This window comes from Watersipora subatra, chromosome 5 (genome assembly GCF_963576615.1).
Source record: "Watersipora subatra chromosome 5, tzWatSuba1.1, whole genome shotgun sequence".
Lineage (NCBI taxonomy): Eukaryota > Metazoa > Bryozoa > Gymnolaemata > Cheilostomatida > Watersiporidae > Watersipora > Watersipora subatra.
In genome coordinates this window covers 59,190,412-59,209,583 of record NC_088712.1, presented here as the reverse complement: position 1 = coordinate 59,209,583, position 19,172 = coordinate 59,190,412, and the positions used below count along the sequence as shown (strand labels likewise).

Below are 19,172 nucleotides of genomic sequence, written 5' to 3'. Positions count from 1 at the left end.
TACATTATTTAAAAGTCTTTTAAAGAACCTGCCTTTATGCACGGCATCAAAGAGAATCACGGAGAGACATTTACTGTCAGCCTTCTTAAATACTGTTGTTTAAACTTTATAATTGCCGCTTAGTAAGTATACTAATCTAACACTTAGTAATTTTAACACACTATATAAGTTAAATTTATTCTATTTAAATGACTATTATTGTAAAAAAATGATATAGCTTCACTTGGTCAACTTCACTTGTTTAGAGAAACCATGGGTAAGCGATCAGAGATTGTTTCTCAACTTTTAGACATGGTTTGATTTTGATAACAAAATCTTGTTGACAGGTATAGATAAGAATAATTTAGATAGATTAATATAGACAGAACTAATTTATAGTTCTTTACATTACTGTTTACAATAAACTAAAAATTTATATTTGTTATAAGTTTCATGAAATTCATATGAAAACATTAAAAATATTTTACATAAGTAATAAATTTACAGACACCAGAAGTAAGGCACTCAGCTGCTCAAGTAACTGCCATCAATCTACAAGTCAATGAAATTATAATTTAAGATACAAACAGTTTATTAATTTATTCATTTTTGCAGCTTGCCATTCATTTAAGCTTTTATTTTTATTGCAGATCATAAACTCCTTTCTATTCTTTTCCTCGGCGCTGTCATTGGTAAGTTTTGGTCAACACATTTTTGCGATGCTTTACGTAATCTTCATTTATTGTAGAATTAATAAAATACATAAAAAATATGAAAAAGGTTTATTGATAGTTTTGCAAAAAAGATGGTAATTACTATAAATAAACCTCTTTTCAATCTATTTGTAATAAGTGTGTTTCAACCGTATCTAGTTACAGCTACTACAATTGTATTGTAGCGTTTTTTTAAGTACATTTTGTAAGAGTTTTAAAAGATGAACTTTGTAATCTTTTTTAATAATATATAGATTTTTATATTTCCAACTAGAAAATGTCTTGCAAAAAACACTTATATTCAAAGTTTATCAAAAACTGTTTTATAACAGAATTTCAAAGCAGCATATTATATGCCATAATTTAATGTTAATAGACATTTTTTGCTGTAAAAAATAAAGTAAAAAGTAAAAATGTATGCCACTTTGAAAACAACCTAAAACAAACATATCTTGATAAAGGTGCAATAAGTGCAGACAACTCATATACTGGTGGATACTGGTCACCATGGTCAAGGTGGGCAACATGTAATGTATACTGTGGAGGTGATACCAGAGCAGAGCCAGACACTGCAGATTTGATGGACAAAATCCTCTTGGCGACTATGGATGCACTGAAAAGATAAGTCCAAATATTCAGAGGAGAGCGTGCAACACTCATTGCTGCCCAGGTAAGCTTTTTCAAAACACAAGATGGAAAACAACCACTAATTTTCATAAACATAAAATACTAGATTCGTGTTGTTCTACATATAATGCTTATAAAACTGAAGATACACAGAAACAAGCTATGTAAAGCTACATTAATTTAGTTTAATTTACATTAATTAGTTTATTAACATAATTTGTGAATATTTTGGTGGTAGACAAACTGTTCTGTAATAGGTCTTCATTGTTTTTATTTGTTAGAGTTTTTAGTAATTATATGTGTACAGTTTGAACACTAATTATGTACCATAAAAATAAGAATAATTGCAACGATTGTATATAATAATAAGTATAGTAAGAATAATAACTATTATTATTTCTATAATAATACTAACTAAGAACAGCAGAGAATTCAAGGAAGGCTCTACAGTAGAAGAAGACAGTGACAAACAACCCTTTGATCTTTTGATAAAACCCGGGCTCACATACAACCAACCTTGAAGGTTGTAATACAAACTCACAATGATAATAATAATAAAAATAATAATAAAGCTATTGTACTCAGCTAAAACAATAGAGACATAGGCTGTGCTAAGGAATGTGCACAAGAGTTCAGTTTGAGAAGAGTGAGCGACCAAGACACCTCAGCCACCGTGGTCCCTAAATGTGGTCACAGTCTAAAACACTTTCTTGTATTGCTGCGGAAGTTAAAATAATTGTAATAAGTATTAATAATAACTTTTATATATAATACAGTCATTTTAAACATATGATGATGCAAGCCATAATAGTAACTTTATGAACAGGACTATAACTTCATGCATGCGTTCAAAAGGTTGATACTGTATGTTCATGTTACAGTGGATGGTTACTGGTCAAGCTGGAGTAGTTGGTCTTATGTCTCTGAATCATAGGTGTCTAACTACTATCTTAAAAAAGAACCAGAACTTGCACCAACCCTCTACCATCCTGCGGTGGAAGATACTGTTGTGGTGATTCTCAACAGACAAAAAAGGGTGAGTACCTGCATAGCTTTTCATCATAAATTAAATCTTTAGCTCAAATGATAAACTACTTGAATTTTTGTTTCGTTTTAAAGGATTCATTTTTCCTTAATTACAGAATACGAAGTAAGCAAATTAGCTTTCTAAAATTTATCCAAACTGTATAAAACATTTTTATTAAACTTTACAACTTTTAATTTTTTCATTTTTCTCATTTTGTCAAGATGATTAGACCAGCTATTTTGTTTCATTTTAGTCTATGCGCAACACTAAGCTAAACCGATGAATGGAACCATGAGGCCAAACTGTTACACCCCGTGTTGTCACGTTGTTCATCTTTATTGTTTACTTATTGTAACATGATTGAATACAGTAATAGTTAAATAAATACAATATCAATTCAAAACACTGTATCGAATTGCTACATGACTTTATGAGTTCCGTGATTAGCGCAAAGAGCATATATAATATTTTATTATATATATATAGTATTTTATATGTATATAAGACCATATATTATATTTAAATATGTATATTGTTTGATTGTTAAGAATTTTATTATTATGATTTATCAGTGCTCTTTCAATGATGCATATAAAAAGATAACAGCTGTTGTAGTTCGTCATTATCCCAATAAGGCAGGTAGTTGTTTATTGTTTTATTTATCAATAGCAGCTGAATTACAATTTGCACAACTGATAAAAATAGTAATGAACAATATAAATAGTAAAACAGTAAAGGCAAACTTACAAATAAGATAAAAACACTAGTAGTCTGATAAGTTCAGTAGCTATGAGTCACTGTGTGATTCTAACGATGTTGAATTACCAGACTTTTTTTACCACCCGGGCAACGCTGGCATTCAGTTAGTATAATTATATAGCAAAATAGCCTTTTATAGTCTTACCAGCAAAATACAAGCATTCAGCATTCTTTGATGAAAATGTAGGATAAGCATTGTTCTGCACAGTTTTGATTCATCTAATCTGTTTAAATGTGAAAATTAGAATACTCGATACTTGCATGAAGAGAGTCGCAGAGACCTCAGCAAGAGTAGAATAAGTTTTCACATATTCCAATATTCCCTGCAGATCTCTCATGTAAGAATTAGCAGTCTTTGATTGACCTGCTAATCACATAAACAACTATCTTTAAGTTAGTAAAAGATTTCGTAAACGATTAACTACAAGACACATTTATTTCTAAGAAAAGTTAAATCAGCTTTTGATCTTTAAGTAAGTGAACTGGAGTGCATGCGCTTGTTAAGTATGATGCCTAGTTCTCATGAAGACAAATCTTCAATAAAACACCTTTGGCTATAAAACCTCTTTGTGTCCGTTTCACCAATTTAGCCAACAATAATGCAAGTTATATGTATTATGAGCCTAAACATCATTACTTAACCATAAACCATTCAACAATAACATAGATTTAGTATCATCCAGTTTTGAGATAAAAAAACTATTATTACCTAATAATACTGATCCTCTCTTGTTACCGTCTCAAGAAACCTAGCGTTGCTGGATCACAGCTAAATCTTAACTGATCAATTGTTTTGACCCCAAAGATATCGTTGCATATTCGGATCTGCGTTCCATTGCATTTTTGTATTTAAGTGAACAAAGCACGAAGGATGCGAGCTCCCTTCATTAACAAGCTTGAGTTAACATGTATTCAGGTTTCAGCATTAAGTTCTATAAAAGTTCACGCTTCATGAAACAGCGCATAGCTTCAAGTATTCTTATGACATACAAGATCTGGCATGAAGCAATATAATTGTAGGTGCCTTTAAAAGCAGATTTTTTGAACCAACCTACAGCCTGTTAAAACAGTTTGAAATAAATAGTGTTATAGATCCCTGATACGCTGTTAATCTAGTGCTTCGTGAGAAATTATCAGGTGGAATAACTAGATGTATAATTATTCTTCAAAGTTGCAGAGTTGGTCCACCATACTGAAAGTTATGGGTTCAAATCCTTTATGACACAATATATTTTCTCAACCTTCAATTACGGCTTCAGACAGACAGACAGACAGAGGATCACGGTTCTTATTATAGTAAAGATTGAACATTTTGTTAGTTGTCCTTCCATACTTGTATGTTGACCATTAGGTTAGGTACTTCTATATTACCTTTTTGACATCGCTATGGTCAAACAGCTTTGATCTAAAATAAGCTTATTTGGTATGAAGTGAATTAGAGCAAAGCTTATAAAAGATATACGAGGGAGTCTTGTTCAGCTAAAGATAGCAACAGATGATTGCACGAATAAGGTGGACACAGTAATTATCTTATACAAGTACATAAATGTCTAAGCCAGGGAGGTTTTATGAACAGATTCACGTGTGAAGCAGATGAGAGTATGTGATAAAATTTAACGATATGAGGATATCAGCTTGCAATTGAGAAGTTTGGTGAGTTTGAGTAATAAATTGACAGTGCAGATGATTTCAAACGCTAGAAAATTTTAATATGGTCTAGCCATTTGATTCGCTAGTTTTGTTCTTATTTTGAAGGAACCAGTTTTTATGCCATTTATAAGCAAAAACTATAAATATTAAGCATCCCGATTGGCCAGTTTTTGATTGCTGAATCAGCATTAATCAACATTTAGCTTTATCTCTGTATATAACCACAGAGATTAGTAAAAGGAAAGCATTATGAATTGAGTACGCAAACAGCAACTTTGACGCTGCCTGCACACTAGCAGCATGCACACTAGCAGCCTGTACACTAGCAGTCTGTACACTAGCAGCCTGTACAATAGCAGCATGTACATTAGCAGCCTGTACAATAACAGCCTGTACACTAGCGGCTTGTACACTAGCATTCTGTAAACTAGCAGCCTGTACACTAGCAGCCTGTACACTAGCAGCCTGTACAATAGCAGCCTGTACAATAGCAGCCTGTACACTAGCAGCCTGTACATTAGCAACCTGTACACTAGCAGCGTGTACACTAGCAGCCTGGACATTAGCAGCCGGTACACTAGCAGCGTGTACACTAGCAGCCTGGACATTAGCAGCCGGTACAATAGCAGTCTGTAAACTAGCAGCCTGTATACTAACGGCCTGTACACTAGCAGCATGTACACTAGCGGCCTGTACATTAGCAGCATGTACACTAGCGGCCTGTACATTAGCAGCCTGTACACTAGTAGCATGTACACTAGCAGCCTGTACACTAGCAGCGTGTACACCAGCAGCCTGTACATTAGCAGCCGGTACACTAGCATCCGGTACAATAGCAGTCTGTAAACTAGCAGCCTGTACACTAGCGGCCTGTACACTAGTAGCCGGTACAATAGCAGTCTGTACACTAGCAGCCTGTACACTAGCAGCATGTACACTAGCGACCTGTACATTAGCAGCATGTACACTAGCGACCTGTACATTAGCAGCCTGTACACTAGTAGCATGTACACTAGCAGCCTGTACACTAGCAGCGTGTACACCAGCAGCCTGTACATTAACAGCCGGTACACTAGCATCCGGTACAATAGCAGTCTGTAAACTAGCAGCCTGTACACTAGCGGCCTGTACACTAGTAGCCGGTACAATAGCAGTCTGTACACTAGCAGCCTGTACACTAGCAGCCTGTGCACTAGCAGCCTGTACACTAGCAGCATGTACTCTAGCAGCATGTACACTAGCAGCCTGTACATAAGCAGTCTGCACACGAGCAGCCTTTATATTAGCATCCTGTACACTAGCAGTCTGTACAATTGCAGCCCCTACAGTAGCGGCATGTACACTAGCAGCCTGTGCATTAGCAGCCTGTACACCAGCTGCCTGTACACTAGCGGCCTGTACACTAGCAGCATGGACACTAGCGGCCTGTATATTAGCAGCCTGTACATTAGAAGCCTGTACACTAGCAGCCTGTACACTAGCAGCATGTACACTAGCGGCCTGTAAAATAGCAGCTGGTACACTAGCAGCATGTACACTAGCGGCCTGTACACTAGTAGCCGGTACAATAGCAGTCTGTACACTAGCAGCCTGTACAATAGCAGCCTGTACAATAGCAGCCTGTACACTAGCAGCCTGTACATTAGCAACCTGTACACTAGCAGCGTGTACACTAGCAGCCTGGACATTAGCAGCCGGTACACTAGCAGCGTGTACACTAGCAGCCTGGACATTAGCAGCCGGTACAATAGCAGTCTGTACACTAGCAGCCTGTACAATAGCAGCATGTACATTAGCAGCCTGTACAATAACAGCCTGTACACTAGCGGCTTGTACACTAGCATTCTGTAAACTAGCAGCCTGTACACTAGCAGCCTGTACACTAGCAGCCTGTACAATAGCAGCCTGTACAATAGCAGCCTGTACACTAGCAGCCTGTACATTAGCAACCTGTACACTAGCAGCGTGTACACTAGCAGCCTGGACATTAGCAGCCGGTACACTAGCAGCGTGTACACTAGCAGCCTGGACATTAGCAGCCGGTACAATAGCAGTCTGTAAACTAGCAGCCTGTATACTAACGGCCTGTACACTAGCAGCATGTACACTAGCGGCCTGTACATTAGCAGCATGTACACTAGCGGCCTGTACATTAGCAGCCTGTACACTAGTAGCATGTACACTAGCAGCCTGTACACTAGCAGCGTGTACACCAGCAGCCTGTACATTAGCAGCCGGTACACTAGCATCCGGTACAATAGCAGTCTGTAAACTAGCAGCCTGTACACTAGCGGCCTGTACACTAGTAGCCGGTACAATAGCAGTCTGTACACTAGCAGCCTGTACACTAGCAGCATGTACACTAGCGACCTGTACATTAGCAGCATGTACACTAGCGACCTGTACATTAGCAGCCTGTACACTAGTAGCATGTACACTAGCAGCCTGTACACTAGCAGCGTGTACACCAGCAGCCTGTACATTAACAGCCGGTACACTAGCATCCGGTAAAATAGCAGTCTGTAAACTAGCAGCCTGTACACTAGCGGCCTGTACACTAGTAGCCGGTACAATAGCAGTCGGTACACTAGCAGCCTGTACACTAGCAGCCTGTGCACTAGCAGCCTGTACACTAGCAGCATGTACTCTAGCAGCATGTACACTAGCAGCCTGTACATAAGCAGTCTGCACACGAGCAGCCTTTATATTAGCATCCTGTACACTAGCAGTCTGTACAATTGCAGCCCCTACAGTAGCGGCATGTACACTAGCAGCCTGTGCATTAGCAGCCTGTACACCAGCTGCCTGTACACTAGCGGCCTGTACACTAGCAGCATGGACACTAGCGGCCTGTATATTAGCAGCCTGTACATTAGAAGCCTGTACACTAGCAGCCTGTACACTAGCAGCATGTACACTAGCGGCCTGTAAAATAGCAGCTGGTACACTAGCAGCATGTACACTAGCGGCCTGTACACTAGTAGCCGGTACAATAGCAGTCTGTACACTAGCAGCCTGTACAATAGCAGCCTGTACAATAGCAGCCTGTACACTAGCAGCCTGTACATTAGCAACCTGTACACTAGCAGCGTGTACACTAGCAGCCTGGACATTAGCAGCCGGTACACTAGCAGCGTGTACACTAGCAGCCTGGACATTAGCAGCCGGTACAATAGCAGTCTGTAAACTAGCAGCCTGTATACTAACGGCCTGTACACTAGCAGCATGTACACTAGCGGCCTGTACATTAGCAGCATGTACACTAGCGCCCTGTACATTAGCAGCCTGTACACTAGTAGCATGTACACTAGCAGCCTGTACACTAGCAGCGTGTACACCAGCAGCCTGTACATTAGCAGCCGGTACACTAGCACCCGGTACAATAGCAGTCTGTAAACTAGCAGCCTGTACACTAGCGGCCTGTACACTAGTAGCCGGTACAATAGCAGTCTGTACACTAACAGCCTGTACACTAGCAGCATGTACACTAGCGACCTGTACATTAGCAGCATGTACACTAGCGGCCTGTACATTAGCAGCCTGTACACTAGTAGCATGTACACTAGCAGCCTGTACACTAGCAGCGTGTACACCAGCAGCCTGTACATTAACAGCCGGTACACTAGCATCCGGTACAATAGCAGTCTGTAAACTAGCAGCCTGTACACTAGCGGCCTGTACACTAGTAGCCGGTACAATAGCAGTCTGTACACTAGCAGCCTGTACACTAGCAGCCTGTGCACTAGCACCCTGTACACTAGCAGCCTGTAAATTAGCAGCCTGTACACTAGCAGCCGGTACAATAGCAGTCTGTACACTAGCAGGCTGTACACTAGCGGCCTGTACACTAGCAGCATGTACATTAGCAGCCTGTACACTAGCAGCATGTACTCTAGCAGCATGTACACTAGCGACCTGTACATTAGCAGCATGTACACTAGCGGCCTGTACATTAGCAGCCTGTACACTAGTAGCATGTACACTAGCAGCCTGTACACTAGCAGCGTGTACACCAGCAGCCTGTACATTAGCAGCCGGTACACTAGCACCCGGTACAATAGCAGTCTGTAAACTAGCAGCCTGTACACTAGCGGCCTGTACACTAGTAGCCGGTACAATAGCAGTCTGTACACTAACAGCCTGTACACTAGCAGCATGTACACTAGCGACCTGTACATTAGCAGCATGTACACTAGCGGCCTGTACATTAGCAGCCTGTACACTAGTAGCATGTACACTAGCAGCCTGTACACTAGCAGCGTGTACACCAGCAGCCTGTACATTAACAGCCGGTACACTAGCATCCGGTACAATAGCAGTCTGTAAACTAGCAGCCTGTACACTAGCGGCCTGTACACTAGTAGCCGGTACAATAGCAGTCTGTACACTAGCAGCCTGTACACTAGCAGCCTGTGCACTAGCACCCTGTACACTAGCAGCCTGTAAATTAGCAGCCTGTACACTAGCAGCCGGTACAATAGCAGTCTGTACACTAGCAGGCTGTACACTAGCGGCCTGTACACTAGCAGCATGTACATTAGCAGCCTGTACACTAGCAGCATGTACTCTAGCAGCATGTACACTAGCAGCCTGTACATAAGCAGTCTGCACACGAGCAGCCTTTATATTAGCATCCTGTACACTAGCAGTCTGTACAATTGCAGCCCCTACAGTAGCGGCATGTACACTAGCAGCCTGTGCATTAGCAGCCTGTACACCAGCTGCCTGTACACTAGCGGCCTGTACACTAGCAGCATGTACACTAGCGGCCTGTATATTAGCAGCCTGTACATTAGCAGCCTGTACACTAGCAGCCTGTACACTAGCAGCATGTACACTAGCGGCCTGTAAAATAGCAGCTGGTACACTAGCAGCATGTACACTAGCGGCCTGCACACTAGTAGCCGGTACAATAGCAGTCTGTACACTAGCAGCCTGTACACTAGCAGCCTGTGCACTAGCAGCCTGTACACTAGCAGCCTGTACATTAGCAGCCTGTACACTAGCAGGCGGTACAATAGCAGTCTGTACACTAGCAGCCTGTACACTAGCAGCCTGTTCACTAAGAACATGTACACTAGCGGTCTGTACACCAGCTGCCTGTACACTAGTTGCCTGAACACTAGCAGCCTGTACACTAGCTGCCTGTACACTATCACCCTGTACATTAGCAACATGTACACTATGAGCATGTACACGAGCTTATAATTGAGTAGATTTTGCCATAATCTTGATCAATCTTTATATTTACAAATTTTTTTATTTTCTGCTAATTAAAGTTTCATAAATTAGACATGGTGCAGTTTGAAGCAGTGTAATTTGCAAACAATTGATCTATTGCCACAGCCAATCAGAGCAAAACTAAAGCCTCCGAGTTTACTCTTAGAAAGCATGCTGCCCTATAGCCTGTGGTTATAACAAAAGAAAAGAATAATTTAGCTCAAGTATATTCAACCTCAACCTTGCCAGTAGATTTCAGTTTTTGTTTATCTCTTATCGATTTCAGCATTGAATACACATATATACTACACGAGTAGGTTGCATGTACAAATACAATGTGAGCTCTGCAGATTATACAAATCGCTGAAAACTATACTATAAATCACAACATTGTATACACAATATACTACACAAGTACAAGTCCAATATCAGCTCTCCGGACTATACAAATCACTGGAAACTATATTATGACTAGCAGCTAGTAAACTTCGATGACTCATTTCAAGTGAATATAGCAGGTTGTAGCAGCTATTCTTGTTATTTCTGATTACTTGTAAATCTGTAAACCCTGGGTCTAGATACATAAATCTGAGGTTAAGTACTTTTACAGATTTTAATAGAGGACCATTTTATTTTCTTATAGTTATTGCAAATTTCATATTATCACTTCTTTGTCTGTACACTTCTTCGATGCTGTATCACTAACAAAACTTTTTTGCAGGTCTGACTGTGAAGAGGGGGTAATATTTAACTACATATCTAGCAACTCGAATTCACCACAAAATTGTTGCAATGCAATTATGTTGTATATCATGGTGTGATATTTGCCTCAAAATGATTGTAAGCTATTTTTACAAATAGGTCGGGGTCATTGCTAAAATTAGTGATGAGTATTAGCAGGTGTTTCTTGCATAAATATACATACAATAAAATGCGATATTAATCATTTCTATGAAACTTGTAACAATTCTTTGAAGTTTTCTACACACTTCTTCAGACAGAGTTAGATGAACATTCTGTTTAATCAAGTTAAGAACAATTCTATCATATCACATTTAAGTATTGTTATAATTAAATATTCTAATTTGTTCTACTGCGCAAAATCTTTTTAATAAGCCAGTTAAATTTTAATTCTGCTGTAGCTAAAAAGCCCAAATAAAATAAGGAATTGATTTTATATGACTCTTTTTTGCAGAGAGAGAGGCAGCTGTTCTGTATAGGAGATAGGAGAAGCAGTTGTTCTGTATAGGAGACAGGAGAGGCAGTTGTTCTGTATAGGAGACAGGAGAGGCAGTTGTTCAGTATGGGAGACAGGAGAGGGAGTTGTACTGTATAGAAGACAGGAGAGGCAGTTGTTCTGTATAGGTAACGGGAGAGGCAGTTGTTCTGTATAGAAGACAGGAGAGGCAGTTGTTCTGTATAGAAGACAGGAGAGGCAGTTGTTCTGTATAGAAGACAGGAGAGGCAGTTGTTCTGTATAGAAGACAGGAGAGGCAGTTGTTCTGTATAGAAGACAGGAGAGGCAGTTGTTCTGTATAGGATACAGGAGAGGCAGTTGTTCTGTATAGAAGACAGGAAAGGCAGTTGTTCTGTATAGGATACAGGAGAGGCAGTTGTTCAGTATGGGAGACAGGAGAGGGAGTTGTACTGTATAGAAGACAGGAGAGGCAGTTGTTCTGTATAGGTAACGGGAGAGGCAGTTGTTCTGTATAGAAGACAGGAGAGGCAGTTGTTCTGTATAGAAGACAGGAGAGGCAGTTGTTCTGTATAGAAGACAGGAGAGGCAGTTGTTCTGTATAGAAGACAGGAGAGGCAGTTGTTCTGTATAGAAGACAGGAGAGGCAGTTGTTTTTATAGCTAACAGAAGAAGCAGTTGTTCTGTATAGGATACAGGAGAGACAGTTGTTCTGTATAGAAGACAGGGAGATGCAGTTGTGCTGTATAGGAGACAGGAGAGGCAGTTGTTCAGTATAGGAGACAGGAGAGACAGCTGTTCTGTATAGAAGATGGTAAAACAAGCTATAGTTATCAGTATGTTAATTAAAGGTGAACTTGTGCAAACTTTCATTAGACGCTGTCAGAAAGTATCGGTACGTTTGAGGTGATCTGACTGTCAGGATGTTTCAAAATTAAAATTGACAAAACTTGATTGTGGTTAAAATGCTCAGATCAAATGAAGGTGCAATTATGGCATTTTTAGTTGCAAAAAAGACGCCTCACACTGCTACTTGAGCAAAATATCTTCACAAAAAGGTGCGTAATGCTGCTGCATGAGCGTAGTATCTTCTATAGCAACGATAGCAACTAGTGACATCATTTTGCACATGCATTTTTCGTCTGAGTGTTTTAATCACAATTAAGTTTTGTTGATTTTAACCATGAAACATCCTGATATCTAAGCTATCAAATCAGCATAAGTAGAGGATGAAAAAGTAGAATTCAATGGAGATGGCAAATTCTGAAATAGGCATCTTGTCATAGTTTTTTTGAAAACTAGAGATCACAACTTAGCTTCTTGTAGCGACATAGTCATCTGAAATAACTGTTTATATATTCATTTCAAAGACATAGAGGTTGATGACTCGTTATATCAAGACTTTCATAGAACTAGCATAATTGGCTCAGTGCCTTCAGACTGTCTTTCAGAGAAGGCTGATCTTTTCAATGAAGTTGTCATGCAGCTCTTGCTATGTTTTCAGCAGACCAAGCTCTACAGGCATCTATCAACAACTATTCAGTGTAATCATAATTAAACTGGATATGTATTTAAAATGCATTTATTTAATTATCTTTGAGTTAGAAAACAATAAGAAAAAAACAACAATATTCATTTTGGTTATAAAGGTTTCACTTTGTGGTTCCTTGCTCTGTTCAATCTCAGTATTGTCCAAAGACTAAAAAAACAACAACATCTGGTTAGATTGTGTAGAAAGTCAGGAGTACTTGTGTTATATCACTGAATCCAACCATTTGGAGTTGTCTATCATCTTTACCTTCACAGCAATATAAGAAAACAGCCAATTAATGAAGAGGAACTCAGAAGGTTCTTCCTATTTCTGCCTTACAAACAGTCAACATAAACTTACTTTTTTATTATCATTCTAGTTTAATTTTAAATAAATAATTTAATTTGTCAAGTTTAGGCAGGTACTTACTTTTTCTAGTTTGTTGCAAATTTCCACAGCAGTATCGTTCACCACAGAATGGTGGTGCGTTGGTGCACGTTCCGGTTCATTCTTGGAGGTAGTACTTATACTGCTGTGATCCGTCACCAGCTACTCTACCCAGACCAGTTTTCATAGACTAGAATGGAAACAGTTAGCTTCAAGCGTCTCTTAGCTTCTTACAAAATAGGATGGATTTAAGAAGCTGATAAAATGACATTATGGCAAATATGAATTCATATTTTTATAATTGTTGTTTTATAATTATGATAATAGCATATTACACTATTATTTCTATTGTGTTTTTATAGTGGTCAAAAACCTCTTCATTTTTCTATGTTTCTCATTTAGGCGTTACTGCAAATGGTATATCCTGGCACATAATATACTGTGACTATTTTCACATAGGGTTTGGTACAGTAGTAATTTTAACTGGGTGCCCTCCCTAACACCACCAATGGTCCTCCTGAGATTCAAACCGCTGACCTAATGATTATATGTCAACACACAAACTATTAAACCATAGCTGCTCTTTAAAGTAGTGAAAAATTTACAATGCTTAACTTTGTATGCTATGACAAAATAATAAAATGACATTATTTAAATTATTAAGGATATATATGTTAACTTGTAAATACCAGCCTAAACAGATGTTATGTTGAAATACACTTCATCTATTTCAAGGCCTATATAAATACTTTAAGATCTCAATGGTTGATTAGCCCAATAACAAAAAATGATTAAAATTCCATCAAATGTACTTAAACGTACAGACATAATTTTTTGTTATATTTCACTTAAATGGACAATGAATAAATGCGCTCACCTTGGCAGTGGTGAGTGTTGCACTCTCTCCTCTGAATCTGTGGACTTTGGTTTGCAGTGCATCTGTAACTTCCAAAAGAACCTTGTCCATCAAATCTGCAGTGCCTGGATCTGCTCTGGGTGCCACCTCCACACGGTACGTTACACTGCGCCCACTTTGACCAAGGTGACCAGTATCCATAGCGGTGGTGGGGTGGGTAACTAGCATTGATCATTCCTTAAATAGAGAGTTACCATGTTAAACCAAGTCTAATTCATAACTAGGCACATCAATCATAAACACCAACTTTTATCAGGAGCAAGTTGATTCTAAACAAGAATGACAACTTCTGACAGCTGTCGATCTTTGAAAACATCTGCTTTAAACATGTCATACAAAAGTTAATTTGTTACCTTATTAATGAGATAAAGAAATCTTGATGTATTTTAACGATAAGATATGTTATTACTGTTTATCAACATCAACTTCTTTGAAAATTTTAACTCAAAAAAGGAATTTTTAGATTACCACTGAGCTGTGATTATGCGGTGTATTTAAACTCTAAAGTGTATAAAATAAACATAAGTAGTTGCCAATAATGAAGTAAATTATACACTTACCAACAACTCCAACAAGAAGAAGGATAGCCAGCAGCTTGGAGTCTAAAACAAAAAGAATAAGATTAAGGAAAATTAACAACTCTTTAGTATTTTTTGTATTTTATCTCGTCTACATAAAAAAATGTAACAAAATAAATGCGAACAGTTTTGAAAGGTGATAAATATTTTCATTATCTGTTTATAGATTTAGTATTTAAAATGATATTAAAGCATAAAAACGTGAAAAGGTTAACTTGTAAACCTTCGTGAAGGGCCAAATAAAAATTGTGGTGCTTGTAAATTAATCGATAGATATTGTCTGAACATTGAAAAGAATAATAGCCCACTCTTTGTCTTCATAAGTTTATGCTTCAAAGTTTATTGATAAAAATATTTAGTTTTACTCACCCATTTTTGTGTAGTATCTGATCTGAGTGTAGAACCAAATATGACCTTACCTCTCAATACAGCTGTATTTATAGTAAACCACAAAGAGCACCTGTCTGTCCGTGTCGCTTCATCAATCTCAATAAATGAAACAAGGAAGTCAAGGAATAAAAACTGCTTCAGTGCTAGATCCATATGTGATGTAAATAACGGAGAAGGTGTAGCGAGGGAGTTGCTGAACCATCAAGGTACAGGTACGGTAGCGGCATTCGTAAGTAAAGTTATTCAAATATAATCCTTTATTTGTGGTCACTGGCAGTTATCTTATTATTTCTATGATAACCAAATTTCAGTCAAGCTTATGTGCTTGCTTTATGTATTATATTATGTATGATGTATTATATATATACTATGTATTATATTATATATGATGTATTATACGTATATACAATGTATTATATTATATATGATATATTATATATATACTGTGTATTATATTATGTATGATGTACTATATATGTACTATTTATTATATTATGCATGATGTATTATATATACTATGTATTAGCTATTAACTTAATTTAAACTCTACCAATTCGAATTCTAACCACATATCTACGTATCTGCTCTAAATAGATACAAGCCGCATACCATGATGCCATATTTGCCTAAACATGGTTAAGTTCTTTGAATAAACCATTTATGGTTGTCGTTAGAAATATTTGCAGTTAATGCATGCGTAGTTATAATATTACTATAACATATATATTAATTGTTTTTGTCAAGATAATTTTTGTCAAGATTTTTGTTAAACTATTGACAAACTTTCTAAGCTGAATTAGATGCTAGTTGTGGAAATAAGCCTCGCTAAAGGTAGTAAGCTATTCTAGAAGGGGGAACTTTCCTATAGAAGTGTGCCGCTTACTAGAGGGGCAAGCCTTCTTATAGAAGGAAGTCTTCCTAAAAAGAGTAAGCCATTCTAGGAAGAGGGGACTGGCCTTCCAGGAGATGCCAAGCCTAATTTGCAAGTGCCAAATGATGCCAAGAATAAAAAACTGTCGCCAAATTTACTTAACACGAACATAAAAAGGCTAAAATTATCTTCCCAAAATTCTGACAAACGGTTTAAAAAATATAACGCCACCCCTTATTTGAACAGCACCACCAATTGACCGTCGCTATGGAGGAAGGTTTGAAAAATAGCGCACCATGGCACTCAATTAGAGGTTTTACGGTATATTTTCTTGCCAATTATATATAATGTGCAATTCACAGACTTTTTATAAAAAATGGTTGCGCAACAGCCAAAATAAGAACCTAGTAATGCTTGTCATATATTTTTATTGTACTTTTAATATATTGACTCACCAATAAATAACAAAAGTACAGACAGTTCTTGGCAATCCGCCTGTAATCGACTACTTCAACCAATAGGATGGAGTTAAAAATGACTCTACTAATACTGTTTCTGTAACATCTGATTTACCACATACTCATAAAGTTTTAATCACATGTGAATTCAAGAATGAAAAATACTTGCCAAATTTACTTAACACAAACTAATAAACTTTCCTTCTTATGTTAGGATGCTAGTAATAACACGTCACGCTACCAGTTTTATGTTGTTAAGTTAAAGACTGGTTCACGCTGTACACTGTACGTTGGAGTTGTACTCTCAGCAATTGTTCGTCGACTATGCACACTGTAAACTGATGACCTCATTGACGCAATAAGAATATGCTCGGAAACATTACAGCTGCTGAACTTTCTTAATATTTCTATGTACATCACTGACAGTCTGTGTAATGTGCATTACTTCAGTGATTGTAACAGCAGATCACTTAATCTGTAGTACCCTTCGTGATAGTTGCTGCAGGACTAGTATTACATCATTTGAGCGACCGTATTGTGTAATAAAAACACTATGTTAAAAATTATTCGTCAGTGTATAAGCGAATAGTATTGTGATAGTGTGAACAATTTTATCACGAACAACTGATGTAACGTGGGATTAGCACCAACATATGACCGTATAGCGAGAATCAGCCTTAAAAGCTCTGATAAAAATAATAAATTTTATAAGGTCCTGTGCGACATGCTTTACGTAATAGCCTTTGTATTAACTGATGATTTTCAGAAAATAAGTTTAGTTGTTACAATAGATATAGGAAGAAGACATGGCTACGCATCTAATATTAAAATGGTTAGCTATTTACTCTCGCATCAAATGACCGGTTTGTTATCTTTTTCTTGACAGAAAGAAGCCGTAATATTTGCTTGATAATAAACAAAGCTAATACAAGAGAGAAAAAATCAAAAGGTCAAAAGAATAGAATAATGATGGAAAAGAACTTTAATGTAAATGAGGCATGGGACACTTATTGAGATAGAGCCATAATATTTTTTCAGAACAGCACCAAGCTATTTGACAGTTTTGAACTCTTTTCTTCACCTGACACACATTATCATTCTTATTATTAATATTATCATTGTTGTGCGTATTTTACAAATCACTGACTTTTTGACTGCTCACATGCCTTACAAGTGAACCATAAAAAATCCTTTACGCGTTTAGAACTTTTCAAGTTGGGCTCCCTGGAGCCAATTTTGTGAAAAGATAATTTGGTAAAGAAAAATTTATATTTTTGGCAGAAGAAATCAAAAAAGGTATCTAGAAGTCTGACTTGATCAATAAAACAATGCCTGAAATTAGATCAAATGCCGGTTTTCGATCACGGCTGCGTTAGGGCATGTGGAGTGCTTTGTTTCTAAAACTATGTTATTTCAGTATATCGCTCAGATAGTTGTGGAGCTCTGAACTTTGCTTGACAGCGTGTTCAAAAAGGTTCAAGGAAATTCATTTGAATGTTTTTTATAAAAAGTCATAGCGGGTGCTTTAAATGATGTAATTACGTTAGGCATACTCATTAACCGCCGAAAATATATCTCATCCATGTCATCTTCACTGATTAGTTTGTTTTGCACCAGTGCAGTTCCATTCCATATCGCCATGTATTTCCAAGACAGCAAAAATTAACCATAACAGAAATATCTGAGGCTTAGGTATTTTCTGCTATGTTAAATTTCTGCTGTCTTCCACTAAAGACTTCACAAAATTTAAACAAAAAACAATACTATTACTCTGTCATGTTTATCATAAATATGTTAGTAAGTGTTCCATACATTATTATAAATTGTGTAATAACACTTTAGTTAGTGACCTGCTATGTCATAGAAAAGCTATATTCTGAGCACACTTGCACTAGCATCACAACTCATTTACAGGTTTACAATTTGGACAAATGTTTTTATTCTAATTTTTCCATTACAAATCGACTTCCTCTTGAGATGTTTGTAGTTAAATATGGCTGGTTAGTTAATCATTTAAGTGAGATATAATGTCTTGAAGTTATTCTGATAAATGTTTGTAGCTGGCAGGTGTGAGCTGAATTTATGTACCCTATTGTGGTTACATGAAGTAAATGACCATTGGCCTGAACAAGGATTTAGTGCAAATTGACCGTAAGATAACTGTATGCCATGACAAATTTATATATGGTTTATTTTGTTAATTAATTTGGATATGGTGGGTAGCATGAAGAATTTATTCTAATCATGTATTGAAATGCAGGTGACTTTGTTTGCGATACAGCTGCATGGTGGTTGACCATGGCCTAGTTTATTACTGGTCATAGATTGGGAAGGAATATAGTAGACAGGAGTTAGACCAAAACCCCATTCACTGCGCTTCTCTGCTTCAAATAGGTTTAGAGTTGCTTTCACTCCAAACCTTATAAATAGTAAAATCCGAACGCAATCAACACCATTTCATTTCACTAAATTTGTACAAAGGCTTTCGCTGTAAGAATACTATTTGAAGTCAGAAAAAAGCTCACTGCTGATGGATACGATTTGAGAATACTTGGCTAAGCTCTTACCAATAGAGGTAAAAAAATGTGATTAGACAGATCTTGGCTTAGTTGGTGCCACTAATCACTACGCATGAATGTGAAAAGTGACCGCTAACTGAAAGCGAGTCTACATTAATGACTTTTGTTTTAAGTGAAACATCGAAAATCGTAGAAATATCTATATAGTGCAACTGTGAATCATTAAAATGGTAGATTACGAATTCTTCGGCAGCGGGCAACTCTGAAACTACTCGAGACATAAAAATACGGTGATTGTTACATGGACAGATCACTGTGATAATGGGTATGCTACTGTTCATATCGGAGCTGG

General features: G+C 37.5%; 2 protein-coding genes across 2 annotated transcripts; both read right to left on the bottom strand.

Annotated features, from left to right (window-relative positions):
• Positions 1–4,947: 4,947 nt before the first annotated feature.
• On the bottom strand, positions 4,948–12,043 carry LOC137397535 (platelet binding protein GspB-like). Its single transcript, XM_068083826.1, has 2 exons — positions 11,159–12,043; positions 4,948–9,915 (listed from the first exon to the last, which is right to left on the bottom strand). Exons 1-2 carry the CDS (start codon positions 12,041–12,043, stop codon positions 4,948–4,950), a joined length of 5,853 nt encoding a protein of 1,950 aa, XP_067939927.1.
• Positions 12,044–12,736: 693 nt separating this feature from the next.
• On the bottom strand, positions 12,737–15,033 carry LOC137396956 (properdin-like). Its single transcript, XM_068083241.1, has 5 exons — positions 14,952–15,033; positions 14,565–14,606; positions 13,966–14,181; positions 13,131–13,278; positions 12,737–12,869 (listed from the first exon to the last, which is right to left on the bottom strand). The coding sequence occupies exons 1-4, from the start codon at positions 14,953–14,955 to the stop codon at positions 13,256–13,258; spliced, it is 285 nt and encodes a 94-aa protein (XP_067939342.1). The 5' UTR covers positions 14,956–15,033; the 3' UTR covers positions 12,737–12,869; positions 13,131–13,255.
• Positions 15,034–19,172: the final 4,139 nt, after the last annotated feature.